Raw genomic sequence first — 15946 nt, forward strand, 5'->3', positions numbered from 1 at the left:
GCCTTTCAATTAGGTCCTTCTTATTAAGAGAGAACAAATGGCATGCTAACAAAGCCTTCCTATATCTGCTTCTAAATGCTTCAGATAGTTTACCAGAATGAACTAATGCCCCCATCAAATAGACGTTTAATTGGTGTCTGTTACAGCACATTTTACATCCCCCACCTCATGTTCACAAACACGCACAGAGAGTGAGCTGTCACCTGATATCACAAATGATAATGTATCTTTTGCCCCATTGATGGTTTATAATATGAAACGAGAGGTCGAAGGTGAGCAAACAGGGACGCCGGTGAATAAATGAGATCATGGCTGAAATAGCTAATTATGTGCATTTTATTTCCATGGCTTGTAACAGGTATAAACATAATAGCTCTTGTCAGGTGGGTTGCTGTGTTGACTAAAACCAGAACGCTGACCTAGCCAGACAAACAGCCCTCTAATCCATTAGAATGCATTATGGAAATTAATGTTGTTGGTTTTTAATGTAAACCAACATATTAGAGTCTGAAGTTTTTGGTCACATCTAAACCTGCTCTACCACAGCCTCTGGAAGGAAAGAAAGACACAGAGAGAGAGAGAGAGAGAGAGAGAGAGAGAGACAGAAAAAAAAACAGCCAGAGAAAGAATCAGACAGGACAAAAGGTACAACACTTTCCCCTCTTTTACATTCTTGTTCCTTTCTCGTTTCCTTTCACGGAGGAAATCAGTCGCATTTGAGAAACACGAGGCAAACCTTTTACTTTCCTTTCAGCACAAAATGATCCTCTGCTGCCTTTCAATAGTTGCAAGCTAATTTCATATTCAGCATTTGTAAAGGAAGGGGAGGTTTTTCAGGATAGGGAAGTGCTTAATTTGTCTGTGTGATTTGGAGAGGCTGAATAGACATGACCGGGGTTGGTGGGGGTGGTCGGACACTAACCCTCAGCCCTAAACGCACAGAAGCTATCAAAGCACTGTCTCTGATGGAGTGATTCACTCTCTTTCCTCTGCTGTTTGTTCTCCTGGGCTGAAGACATGTTTAAAGGAATCTTTCAGGTCCAGTACAACAGCAAAAATGGTTAACAGTTAAGAGTTTAAATGACAGTAATGAATTAATTCTTTGATGAATACAAAAGAACGGCATTTATAAAAGTCTGTCACGTTTGATCAATTTAATGTGTCCTTGCTGAATTAAAGTATTAATATATATATATATATATATATATATATATATATATATATATATACAGCAACATATACTGTATATTATTACTATTATATTAATAACATGTAGTTTCAGTCCTTGAATTTAATTGGCAGAGTTACAAAAGTGACATTGACTCATTCACTCAACTGATTCATTCAGGGTTGAAATAAGTGACTGTCAGTAGTCCTTGAATCATTCACTCAATCCAATTCAATCGATTCGTTCAAAACAATGCTACAGTGTGTTGCTCGGAGATGTGAAACGATTCATTTTGCTTCCTTTGGAGAAATATTGTCTCTAAAATGTTAGTTACTACATTTCAACTTCTATCATATGAACTATTGTATAAAATCAAGATCACACTCACAGTTGAGATATTACAAATGCTTTCGACTGAACTGAACTTGTATTGAAATATTCAAAGAATGAGACAGAATAGAAAGAGTTTCTACAAGTTCCTGTTAATTTGCTACTTCACTGTTGTATAGTACAATCATAGATGAAACAAAACAACCTCCAACCATTCAGAATAGGTTTTGTGGAGTCCTTCGGCTGGTGGAGTTATCCTTTTCAAACTGTTAACCGAAGGACAACGGATGATGAGAGTTCCTCTTCGCCCCCGCCCAAAATGGCTCCCTCACTCAAAGCCACTCCAGAGGGACTAAGGGTCTCTGGCACTCAGTGCCTCGCCGTCCGCTCTGAGACCGCCCTGCCAAGAAAGAGAAGGGTCTCTCATTTTTCTGACACTCTTGTCCTTCAGCCTATTGATCGGTAGGGAGAGAACATCCCCACCATGGCCACTAATAGAAAGTGAAGTTCATCAGCCGCTGCCTGCTGATCCCCTCAACAGACATAAAGATCTATAAAGGCCACCCAACTAACCTTTCCCTTTTTTACCTTCTTGTGTTCCTTCTGTCTCCAACTTTTCTCACATTTTATTTATTTATTTTGCCTTTTTTTTCAAGAGACTTCTTACTATGTTACCTTTTTTATTTGTTTTCTCTTGATATCTGTAGTTTTTTAAATCTGAATCTAGGACTAGTCCAATAAAAACTGGTATGCCAGACTGTTGCTGCAATCGGAAGCTTTTTTATTAGCAAAGCAGGTTGTATGAAAACAAACACTGAGTTTGTAATCAAACTAAACCTTTGTTCGACAAATCTATCTTTAAAAGTACCAGTGAGACAGGGATTTTATGTGTTTTTCTACAGTTCCTTTTCCTATAAAGAAGCTACTTTGAGACACACAGCTATTATTCACAATTTTCATTCACATTATTCCAATTGCATGCAGGGAGCGTCTACCAATGAGTGTGTGCAATGAGAGGAGGATTACATTCTAATTACAAAATAACACTGAACACCTCCATCGGGCTGAAACCTTTTATAATCCCGTATAAAAAGATGACCGTAACCTTGAGAAGGCGAAAATAAGGAGAGGGAGCTTCTTAAACTCACACATGCGCATGCACACACACACACACAAAGAGAGAAAACTAAACCCCACTGTCTTTTTCTTGACTGAGTGAGGGAGCTTTATTTTGTTGGGGACATGCAGTCGTGGTTTGTTGTCAGTGCTGGGAGAAATGCACATTTCTCATTCAGGCGACTGAGGGTGAATGAGCTGCCGTAGATACACACAGCCCTCAGGCCTCCACGCTGCCTGTCCTCAGCACAGCTCCACTGTAGCGCAGTGATAAGCTAAGGAAATGGACTCTAAGAATGACTATTCATGTGTATAGCGAAGTTTATGTCTAGAGCCAATTTAATGTTGGAGAGAGAGAGAGAGAGAGAGAGAGAGAGAGAGAGAGAGAGAGAGAGAGAGAGAGAGAGAGAGAGAGAGAGTAAAGTATTACGTGTTTCGTTATGCTTTCAGAAATCACAATTATTATATTGACAGCCATAGTTTTATGTTTCTCTTCAGGCTACTTCAACACATTTAAAAGTATTCTAATAGTGGGGAGAAAAATAATAGAGTCAACTTGATAGAATCATTTATATTTTAGTTAGGATAGATGGATGAACTGGATCAGCATAAGTGCCACAGCTCACATGTTAACCTATAGACCACATCAAACAATTCTGAGAAAATTTGAAGGAGACCATAACAAGTAGAGCCTAGAACAGGGGTGTCCAAACTCGGTCCTGGAGGGCCACTTTCCTGTAGAGTTTAGCTCCAACTTTCTTCAACACCTGCCTGGAAGTTTCTAGTATGCCTAGGAAGACCTTGATTAGAGGGTTCAGGTGTGTTTAATTGGGGTTGGAAATAAACTTTGCAGGCCCTTCAGGAGCAGGATTGGACACCCCTGGCCTAGAATGAGAAACTTTAGAAAATGAAAGCCATTTGTTCTTTCCACAGTAAGCTTTTCCTTCACCGGCAATCACACAGACAGCTTTGTCAGAAGAGCCTAGTACTTCAGTTACACTCTCTAAGGCCGCATTTACACTGCAGGTCTTGATGCCCAATTCCGATTTGTTGACTATATCCGATTTCTGCATTTACTATACAGTACTATACTATACAGTATGGCGAAACAACCCAAGGTAGACTTACTGAACCGGAAAAGCTTAGGCCGAAAAGGAAGTAAAAATGGCAAAATATGCAATGGATGCAAGCTTTTGCTTTCCGCACCATCTTTAAAAGTCAGCAAAACACTGTGTTGAGCCTTTGTGTTGAGCCTCCATTGCACCATTGAAAACAGTCATGTGATCATGGTTGGTGTCCACCTGAGTTGACGTCATTCGCCATCGTCGCTTTTTCAATGACGTACGCCTGATTAATGGGAACATCCAGGGCCCTATCTTGCACCCAGCGCAAGTGACTTTGTACACCGACGCATGTATCATTCCTATTTTGCACCCGCGCAAAGCGGACTTTTCCCTCCACAGAAGCACGTCGGTAAGTTAGGAAATACACTTGCGCTCCCGGGGGCGGTTCAGCGCAAAGAGGAGGCGTGTTCCGGCGCAAACGTTCATTCATGCTATTTTGCAGGTTTAGAAAACAATTGCGCCACTAACCAGGAAAAAATAGTTTAAAGTCAGTGGCGCGTTGCGCATGTTATTCATATGCTATTTTAAGGGCGCATGCTTGGCCATAATCAATGTAGCGTGTGCACAACGCACATAGCCTACACTTTGATTCTCTCATCTACACAGAAGCAGCAGTTTTCATTTTTGAATACATTATTACGATAGATAGATAGATAGATAGATAGATAGATAGATAGATAGATAGATAGATAGATAGATAGATAGATAGATAGATAGATAGACTATTTATTATAAAAGCATACATCTAGCTTACACATTTACCCAAATTATCATACGCCTGTTTAACCGAAGTTAATTTGGGTGGGTTTCTCCATTTCAATGTAACTTCTCTCTTTTACGGCCGTGACGAGAGCGTTGCTCTCCTTGGCTGTGAACCGCTCCTGGCGCGCGCCTGGCAAATCCGCCGTTTCAATAGCAATCCGCTATGGAAAAAGCGCGTTTGCTCTTAAAGGGAATGTGAGATGACGCTCTGATTGGTTCATTTCACGTTACGCCCAAACCACACCTATGAATAATGAAGCTACTTCAGACCAACCCATTTTAGATTTGCGCCTGGCGCAATAGTCATTTATCCCGCCGGGAAAATAGCAACAGCGCCGAGACCCGCCCACAAAGTTACTTGCGCTTTGCGCTTTGACACTTGCGTTTCAGATCGTTAAAATAGGGCCCCCAATCTGCTTACACATTCCTGCAATCCAATTACTGCTTACGCGGTTGTAGGTCATATCTGATCTATGCCACATTAGAGGAAAAAATTGGAATTGGGTCACTTAAAGGCCCCCTGAAATCCAAATGTACGTTTTTTTTTAGCTTTTAGTATTAATATATCAGCCTTAAGGTTATGAATAAGCTAGTGTGTTCCAAAACAATGACAAAATTCGCATTTAGGATACAGTCTCTCACTTCCGCTAAAATGGATCACGGATTTTTAGCTTTTTCAACTTCTCATCACATCTTCTGTCCAATCAAATGCGCTCTAGAATCGAAAGCGTCCCACCAACTATACTATAAATACCACCTGGCCAAAGCGACCGTTGACACGCCACAGAACAATATGGGTTGGAGATGTGTGGTCAGTTGCTCAAACGTTCAAGTTTCATTCCGTTTTCCAACTGTACATTGGTTAAGAATGAAATGGCTAGAATTTATTCACACCTCTACTATTGAATCCAATGTATCATCAGTGCTCGGATTCGCTTCCATGGTGCTGTCAAGTACGACTTGCAGTCTGTGAGGTAAACTAAATGCTATTGGCTATTTGAAAAGGGGAGGAGCCATTCAATATGTCCCGCCTTAGCTTCCTGTTTCAGTGGAAATTACGTCAACGCATCATACAAAGCTGCGCATTCAAAAGCACTTCAGTGGGCCTTTAACTCATATAAAGTGAATGCAGCCTATAAGTCTCAAACACAAAACTAAACATAGAAACAAAGTGAAACCTTTTCCTTTTGGATCGTATTTCCAAATCTCAGTATCCTATTTTTGTATCATCTTACACTAATTCTTGCTAATGATTAAGGGTCAAATAGAAAAGAAAAAAAAAAAGAAAAAAAAAGTTTCAAATCCAACAGATCAGTCAGTTTATTGAGGCTTTCGTGTGTTTTCAAATCACATCTAGGCAGCTGCAAGAACAATACACTTTCATAAACAACATTTCAATCACAAAACCCAAATGCAATTATTAAATCTTGCTTCTAGGCATGTTATTGCACAATGTTTCAGTTAGAGCTGAATGAATGTTGAGTAATATTACACAAGTCTATTAGTCAGGATAAGACTGAAATCCACTCTGCCTTAAAACACCCTCTTATTCCTTTCAATTCGAGCCCACAAGTGCCATAAAGCAAGCCAGAATGCTCGACTCATCACGAATTATGACAACACACGAGCCATCACACCACACCCACTGCCATTCATCAATACCAAAAGAGCCATGAGAACTGGAACCTATCAATAAACGTGTACATTCATACAGAATGTCTGATATAATAAATACAGCTATGGTAACTGTTTGTCCCCTTTGCAGGGCATCAAAACACGGGCATCTCATTCATCTAACATTCTGATTGGAACCAACTCAATTCAATTTCACATGTTTACATGAGTATGGTCAGAAAACGAGGTTTTGATGGTATTGTGATATGCTAAAGGTTCAGTCATAACAGACAGATGGCCATACAAATCATCAGTAATAAGAAATACATGCTAACTATCTCATTTTACTGATGCATTCCTATTCCTCAGGAGCAATGGGAATGTTTTAAAGCCACAATCCAAATGATACCCAAGAGAACAAAATGCTGGGCTGAGTTTGGGTTGAAATTTATCTTCATGCATAATCACTGAAGGATACATTTTCATTGAATAAGAAAAAAAAATATATATAGCAGTTTAGAGTAAGCTAGCAGACATCGTAAAAAAGTATAACATGTTAAAGAAAGAAAGAAAGAAAGAAAGAAAGAAAGAAAGAAAGAAAGAAAGAAAGAAAGAAAGAAAGAAAGAAAGAAAGAAAGAAAGAAAGAAAGAGTCACATTCATGAACTCAGCTGTCGAACAGCTAAATTTGTACGCTCAATTAAAACTACACCAACTTTCTAAATCAAAGGAAATTACAATAATTAGGACAACATTTCTCTGTCATTACTGCACCACATACCAGAGATTTGGATTCCGTTCAGACACAGCTCTCCTAACTGTCTGGGAGAAACCATCAGACATTTTTAGTAAACTTCAGAGGGACAGTTCACATCTCCTGTCTCTTCTCCAACCGCTTATATTCATTTTCTGTGATGAGTTTTATGTGCATGATGAACCCGACAGCCTGAAATTAGAAAGTGTGAGAAAGAGAGAGAGAGAGAGAGAGAGAGAGAGAGAGAGAGAGAGAGAGAGAGAGAGAGAGAGAGAGAGAGAGAGAGAGAGAGAGAGAGAGAGAGAGAGAGAGAGAGAGAGAGAGAGAGAGAGAGAGAGAGAGAGAGAGAGATATGCTTAAAAATAATGCAAAAAGAAGAAGATTCTATGATTTACTCACCCGTGTGTCGTTTTATACCCTTTTATGTTTCTTTCTTTGATGGAGCATACTTCCATTCAAAAGTTTAAGGTCAGTAAGATTTTTTTATTATTATTATAAATAAATACATTTTATTGATCAAGGATCCATTAAATTGATCAACATACTATTAAAGACATTTATAATGCTCTTTTTTTTCTTTTCTTTTTTCAAAAAAGTATTTCAAAAAGAATCCTGAAAAATATCACTGTTTCAACATAACATAATTTTTTAAGATGATAGTAGAGACACAATACTTGCTGTAAAAACATCTTTAACTTTTTAACTCTTTAACCTTTGTTGTACATATTCTTATGCAAAGGCCCACCACACTAAATGAGTTCTGTTTGTACTGATCCCATGGCTGAATGGCAGAATTTTTCATTCGTCCAGACAGCAGCTCGTCTCTGCCAGATAATTTGCATGGGCTGGCAGCTGCTCACCTCTGCAGGGCACTTGAGATGCTGTGCATGGCCTGCTCTACCTCCTTCAGCCCTTTTTTAACTTAAGACCAATGACTCCTATTAAGGACTCAGGCAGGGCTACTGACAAGCCAGTCAATAACCATGTGAGGTTACTTCATTATTGGCCTAATGGCTGATGGACTGAGGGTTGGAAATGGGCCAGTGAGACTGATGCTGGGTCGCAGAGGATGGAAGCAGCTTATCCGAAACCATCCAAGAGTGTGTTGCCGGTTACCTACATACACACTTTGAAGGAGTTTACGGAGGTCTAGGACACCAAGACACACATCCCTGCCTAAATCAATAGTGACATAGCCTGGTGTTTCCCATTGTTCTTCGTTCTCCAGTAGCTGTGCACAAGTATAAAGGAAGACTCTCAAGGTCTGTGCCGGTCTGTCAGAGGCACATGGCTCAGACTCGCACAAAGGGCTCTTTTATTTCACCGGTGACCCCAGCAGAGAACTGCCCATCATCCTCTAGCCAAATTAGCATACAGCAATCCATTAGACAGGCCCTGACACACGCAGCGGAAATCCCCAATAGACTTGATCATAAGAGGACAAGTTCATTATTCATAATGGGAGGACAGAAAAAAAAAGGAAAATGGGAGAGAGAGTTTGAAGGAGGGGAGGATTGTCAGATGTAGGCATGTATACTGCAAAAAGGAAAAGAAAAAAGAAAAGAGACAAAAGAGAGACAGATATAAAGTAAAAGTAACTAATTAAAAATCCATCCATCCATCCATCCATCCATCCATCCATCCATCCATCCATCCATCCATCCATCCATCTACATAAATACATACGTACATACCAGTGGGGATTTCTTTAAGACTGCAAGGGAAGCTCGGCTTCTCCTATAATGTCAAAAAAAATTATGGTCAAATATGTACTATTGTGTTAACATTTTATGGACTAAAAATGCGTTAGAACACGTTAATCTCAAAGACAAGTCGTTCAGAATCAGTTACATATAGCAGGTCGGCTGACTCGATATCCTTCTCATACATTCCCGTAGCGTCACAGTACATTTCCCTGTTGAAGCCCAGCGTCCATTGACTTCAATGGGGCTGCTTTGAACATCTTTTTTCAGTATTATTACTTATTAGGCTATATTTTTTTATATTATTATTAGTAATAATTAAAAAAATATAATTAAAATAATTAAAAAATATATTATTAGTAGTAGTATTATTATACTTTATTATATTATTATTTATACCTTCATTATATTATTACATTTATACAATTATATCTAACTCTGCTGGCCATTGAGAGGACACTGGTCAAGTCACTGGAAAAGACGCTTAGTTGTACGACAGGGTCACAGAGCATTTTCTTGAAAAGGAACATAGAGCAGAATTTACGTATAAATAAATGGACAATTTTTATGATGTAGGCCGAAAATGAGCTTCCCCACTTTGAAAGACCAGCAGCCGCCACTGGTACATACATACATACATACATACATACAAAGTTACTTTGAAATGTAATTCATTACAATATTGTGTTACTCTTTTAAAATGTAACTAATTGCGTTAGTTACATTTAAAGAAAAGTAATACATTACCTTACTTTTGCATTACTTTTCTGTATGTAAAGGCCCTTTCACACCAAAATTGAATTAATAAGGCAGAAGAAAATGCACATTCAAGCGATTACAGTAGAGGGTGCAGCTCAAACAAACCTTTCAGGTGTGCTGCCATACTGGACCGCAGAAACATAGGACGCAGAAGGTAGTTCAACACTTCACCAATAGAAACAAAACATCTAAAGTCCTTTTTGCTTATGGTTTAACTGAATCATTGAAGGTCAGCACTCAGCAAGTACATTTATCAATAAAAAGAGATTAAATGCATACAAATATTTTATTTAACATATTTAACATATTTAATTATTGGAAGTTTTTGTAGTATTCTGATTTTGCATTTCACTGATTTTATTCATTTTGAGGAATACTGAATCTTTTTTTGTGCAAGTGAGATGAGTAAATGCATGCTCACATTTAGTCTAGAACTACAATAACAATCTTGTTCACACACAACGCCTCTGCACTACACTCCAGATTTATAAAGGGGAATAAAGGTGAAAACAAAGTAACTTGCTTTGGCCTAATTATTTGAGAAAGTAACTCATTTATTTTGCTGTAAATGTAAACATAATGCATTACTTTACTAGTTACTTGAAAAAAGTAATCTGATTACGTAACTAGAGTTACTTGTAATGCGTTACCCCAACACTGTACATATATACAGTATATACATAGATCCACACAGTATGGCCATTCAATTACTGTAGATTTTAAAATGACATAATGTAAATTATTAAACACCTTTATATATGATATTTTTGAATTATATTTTTTATTTATAAACATTATTTCTCCGACAAAATAGTTAAAATCTTACCAAACAAAGAGAGAAAGAGTCAGAGAGAGATGGTGATATTAGTCACACACACACACACACACACACACACACACACACACACACACACACACACACACACACACACACACACACACACACACACACACACACACACACACACACACAAAAGAAAGAAAGAAAGAAAGAAAGAAAGAAAGAAAGAAAGAAAGAAAGAAAGAAAGAAAGAAAGAAAGAAAGAAAGAAAGAAAGAAAGAAAGAAAGAAAGAAAGAAAGAAAAGAACAATTTTGTTACCATGTATTCTCAATTAATTTCTTCTTTCTGTAAGTGAAAGTCAAGAATTTTGTGCTACGGGGAAGGAGGCTTTTTCAAAGGTGGGAGTTTTTTTAATGTAGTTCACAAATTCATTTATGATCACAAGAGATTTTTATTTTTCATTATCTTCATGTTAAATGTCCCTTTCCACAGCCCATGACAACAGCTAATATCATAAGTGGCTGTGAACAAATACACATACATTAAGAAGCCATAAATGGAGTGAAGTTCTGCTGACATGTGTAATGTTAAATGCCAACGTACCATTTAAAATGAAAGGGCAGCAGCATTTCCACTCTTTGGGGTGCGCCATTCAGACTCATTTAGAAATAAAATGGTCCTTTAGTGTTCTGTACCTGCCAAGAGTTGGACTGGTTAAAGACCTGCAGAAGAACAATAGAACAGAGGAGGATGTAACATTAGCATTTTTCCTTCTCAACATTAGAAAAGTACACATTCTCAGTTGTTTTATTAATAGTTGCTCTATTTTTTTTTTTTTTTTTAATATCATATTGTTTTAATATTCTATATTGTATACTGGGGAAAAGGGCTAAATCAAGTTTGACTCAAGGGAAAGGCCATGCTGACCTCCATTGCTGCCCTGACAGGCAAGTACTACGTCTTTTCCTGCAGAGAAATGCCATCTCTGAAAGGCTTCCATTTGATTAATATTTATAATGGAAGTCTGACTCTTTTTTTCCTCCTCTCCACAGGCTGTTTTATTGTCAGATGGTCACCTCTCTAATTTGGGGGTTGAAAATGATGGTCTTGGTTGTGGCACTCTGCCAGCACAGGCAGTTCCTCTGATGTCTCTGAAGTCCTCGGTAAGTCTCTCTCTCTCTTTTCATATCAGGCCTGTGCTGCTCAATCCTTGGCAAAGCTCTAATCCTCATATTATAAGACACCTGGACAGTCTTACACTGTCTGTCTGCCCAGAACTCTCCAGATTGGTCGCGCTATTTCACACCTTTTCTCTTGCCTGATGTTCAGGCAGCTTCTCTGATATGAATAGCAGTTTCAATGTGGAAATCATTGGCCCAGCCGGGACTAAATCCACTGTTATCTCTCTCTGAGCCAGCACTGCTTGGGAGGGTGTGGGATAGATTTCATGTAAGTGTAAAAATGAGCAGAGAGAAGGTGAGGAGAACTAGAGAGACACTGGCAGAAGTTTGCAAGAACACCTCCATGGCCTCATTTACACCCGAGACGCTTCACATTATCCAATCACAAGGGATGAGCGCTTAATATAAGTGTAAACGGGGTGCAAAATGTTTTGTGATTCGATCTTGCAAATCACATTCGGAGCTCTGTTGTTATTGTTAACTAAAACAAAAACTATTAAATATGGTTTACTTTATTGAAATTAAGCTGAAATAAAACATAAATATTAGATGAAAAACATATAAATTAGAAAAGATGCCTTGGCAGCTTACTGAAAAAAATAAGTTTAAAGTACTAAAATTATTAAAACTGAAATAAAAATAAATGAAAGCTAAATATTTATATTTTTAAATATAATTTTTTTTAAATCACAAAAGCACATAAAATGGCTAAAATATAAACTAAAATGAAAACTGAAAATATAAAAATAACAACTATTTCAAAATATTAATAGTAAATCACACTAAAATAGCACGAGATGAAAATGTATGTATAGTGTCAACACTGATCTGTTCTGCTGCTACTCACCTGTCAATCATCCACTGTTCTAAATAAATAGACATGTTTGACTAAAAATAATTAACCATCAGAAAAAATGGAAACATTTTAAATGGAATAAATAAATGCAAAAAGCCTGACATCATCATGCAGGGATACAAATTCAAGTTAAGCATGTTCAAAGTTTACTTAATGATAATAATAATAATATGTGACCCTGGACTACAAAACCAGTCACATGGGTAATTTTTTTGAAATTGAGATTTATACATAATATGAAAACTGAATAAATAAGCTTTCCATTGATATAAGGTTTGTTAGGATAGGACAATATTTGGCCGAGATTCAACTATTGAAAATCTAGAATCTGAGTGTGCAAAAAAATCGAAACATTGAGAAAATCGCCTTTAAAGTTGTCCATTTATGTTCGCGCTTTGCTGCATTCACTCAGAAAAATAAATGTTTTATATATTTACGGTAGGATGTGTACAAAATATCTTCATGGAACATGATCTTTACTTAATACCCTAATGATTTTTGGCATAAAAGAAAAATCAAAAATTTTGATCCATACAATGTATTGTTGGCTATTGCCACAAATATACCCGTGTGACTTAAGACTAGTTTTGTGATCAAGGATCACATATGTTATAGTATAATTTAATTTAAATGATCAATTTTGTGTCTTTATATATTCATGGGCTTTATCAACATGAAGTAAAACACATAGTGAGAGATATACATACAGTGATAAAATCAGAGGTAACTTCCAGATCTCGCCTAACCACTTGTGATTGGATCCCAAAAGGTGATTGTAATACCACGTGTGAATGGGGGCCCAAGTTTTGCTCTCTTGGTGAAAGCTGAAGGCCGATGTTTGAGGTTTTACACCACTTGACACACATACAAGTCTCAGCTCGATCCCCTTCCCCTCGCGCCTATATTGTTAACTTTCAAAAACTCACAGGTTGTAATAGCAAGGCTTTCTTCTCTCTATACTGTCACTGGTATATTCAGCTTCAGAAAGAGCGCCTCGACCCACTTCAAATAGCCGTTGTGTTCAATTTCCACCTCTCCAAAACAAACCAGAGGCGGCTTTTCAAACCATATGTCAGCAGTATAAGAGGACGGCTTTTATGTGGTGAAAGCAGTTTAATATTTTGTGAAGGCTCACTGCTGCTGCAGACCGGCTGAATGACAGTCTGACAATACACTCCCATCCATTCTGCTTCTCAGATCAAGCGCTCGCAGCAGCAACCCTGAGACACATTCACTCGCTCGCCCGCCCGCTCTTGGCGGGGTGAGAGGGCGACGTGGCCACCCTGACAGAGGGAGCGAGAGCGCAAGACGGAGAAGGAGTGAGATGTAGAGGTAATGTAGAGGTTTTCCGTGACCTTGGCTACGGAGGATGAGGAGTGATGAGTGTGTTGGTATTGCGTATTCTGGACCCATTACTCACAGCACCTCTGCTGCAGGAGGTTTATGCCTTTGTCTCTACGGCGTACACACAAACACAGACACAGAGGGCGCAGCGGGCACTGCCCTCCTATGGCACCACACATATAGAGAGCCTGTATTCTCCGGCTCGCCACATCTACGCTGAGTTTTCACACCGTTTCTCCTCTCATCTTTATTCCTATTTAAGTCAAAGACAGAAATTCAATGCACAGGGCACGGCGTGGAGCTAAGCTTCACTGGTTTTCTCCGTGCAGAAAATGAGATCTAATAATGATTTGCTCACCGTGGACGCTATCAGCACATAAAATCATCCAGGTTAATCAAATGGTTGTTGTGAAAGCCGTTTCTTTCTCTGCAGCGCTAACCCTAGCCGGCACAAGCTGAAAAGATCATTGATTTTTAATCTGCAATGAAAACCTCTTGTCACCCTTGGTTGTTTCTGAAATAATGCTGTTTTCAGTAGTTATACTTTTTCAGGCTCTTCTGGGATGGGCCTGTGGAAATTCTGGAGAGCTTTTGGGACCATGAGTCTAAATGTTATGAACTTTGCCTTTTGACCATGCTGCGAAACATCACACAAACAAAAGGAAACTCACTTTGTAATTCTGATGACCTTAGACCTAGCAACCTACATAGTGTGCATAATAACAAACAATCAAATAAATGCAAAGTACATGTAATCATATTTTACATGCCTCTGGCTTATATTGATTGCGCGAAAGAGGCACAGTACTTAAACAGAATTATTCTACCCGATCTTCCAAGGTTCTCTGATTCCCCTTAAATTAAAATATGTAATCTTTAAACTGTATTTAAAACAAAAAAAACAATAACATTTTCAATTCCACCACAATGACAGGCTGTCATTAGCAAGACCTTGTGATGTCAATACAACAGGAAGACAACAAAACAAGTTTTAAATAAGCCCTTGAATTAAGAGTTACCTGATGAATAAGACTTAGCAAACAGAAAATTATTTACACTGTAGATGAAAACAACCTTAACTCAGTCAAGGTTTGCACCACAGCTGTAACGAGGAAGTTTTGAACAGCACAAGGACATCATCTAACAAGAATAATGCGGGCCAAATTAAAAGCAAAGTGTTCTGACACTGTGTTTTCTGGAGTGAGTTAAAAGAAAGACAGGGAAGAAGAACGTGGAGAAGGCGTGCTGGGTCTGGGCGGTGTTCGGCTAAGGCGAGATGATGAATCATGCTGAGTTGGACAATTGAGACACTGAGAAAAAGGCACAAAGTCCTGAGGAGAGAAGTCTGTCGTTCCAGCGTCCTTCACTCCTAAAGTACTATAGACTGTTATCTGCTCACCAGCAAGGTTTTCTCTGAGGATGCAAAGGAGAATTTTTTTTTTAAGAAATACATTGAAATATGAAATCAAATCATCGTGGGATATTGAAGAATTTTCTGACGTGACACTGTTCAATAAGACCAGTGGTTTCATCTCTTTTACTTTTGAACTCATTGTGTTCTCAATGAGAAGGCGTAAAAAAAACCGAGGGGGAATGGCGAAAAGTCCCAATCACTGGAGGTAGTGCCTCCATTGCTCTATGACTTGCCAATTACTCTGTCAATATGATAATGTTGTTGCTAAAATCGAACTGAATGGGTCAAACTGGTGGAAATGGACAGACTAATTACAAAGTGAACATCACTCTAACAATTAAATAATTTTAGTCATGTCTGAATCAAAATAAACTTGAAATGACAAAACACAAAATTACACTGCAGCTTGGTCAAATTGAAGATGTACCTTTTTATTAACAAAGAAATTGCTACACGGATAAAGCGTTTTACTGCATTACTTATAATTGTTCTTGACTATTGACTACTAAATATATAAATTATATATAAAACAATTAACATATTATATGCATGTAAAACTATAGATAGATAGATCATTGAATTAATCATTATGGAAGTGTTGAATTGAAACTTATTTAAATGACTGTTCACTGTTTTCAAATAAAAAACGAAAAACTTTTTATGCGTTTTGGCCGTTCATTTACACGACAAAAGCATTTTAGCAGCCTGAAAACACAAGCTTTTGAAATCGGGGTTCAAAGTGCAAGTTTTTGAAAACAATACTGTTATTGTCTCCATGTAAACAACAAAAATGGGAATTTGTGAAGACGGCAACTCCACACGCATGCATATTACGTGTTCAGTCTTTAGGCGCGTAATGTTTCTTTACAAAATGACATCGCCAACTACTGGCCTGGCATGCATTATACAGAGTTTTTAGTCCTTTTTGTGGATTCTTGTGAACGGGGATTGTTTTAACAACGTTGTCATCTGTGTGCGAAAAAAGCAAAGGAAAAAGTTCTCCGTTGACATCGTTGCCGTGTGAACATACCCCAAAATTC

The 15946-nt window shown here is 38.1% G+C and overlaps 1 protein-coding gene across 3 annotated transcripts in view; it reads right to left on the reverse strand.

Moving 5' to 3' along the window:
* Window positions 1-1378: 1378 nt before the first annotated feature.
* Window positions 1379-15946, reverse strand: part of LOC309487264 (uncharacterized protein) — a 315296-nt gene continuing 300728 nt past the window's right edge. For all 3 annotated transcript variants that reach the window (XM_082154874.1, XM_082154876.1, XM_082154875.1), the window contains 3 exons: window positions 10715-10833; window positions 6895-7059; window positions 1379-1898 (listed from right to left, as the gene is read on the reverse strand). In XM_082154874.1, coding sequence (XP_082011000.1) covers window positions 10770-10833 — 64 coding nt within the window. In that variant the 3' untranslated portion in view covers window positions 1379-1898; window positions 6895-7059; window positions 10715-10769. The remainder of the gene's footprint in view (window positions 1899-6894; window positions 7060-10714; window positions 10834-15946) is intronic.

Source organism: Leuciscus leuciscus (genome assembly GCF_965113295.1).
Source record: "Leuciscus leuciscus genome assembly, chromosome: 22".
Classification (NCBI taxonomy): Eukaryota; Metazoa; Chordata; class Actinopteri; order Cypriniformes; family Leuciscidae; genus Leuciscus; species Leuciscus leuciscus.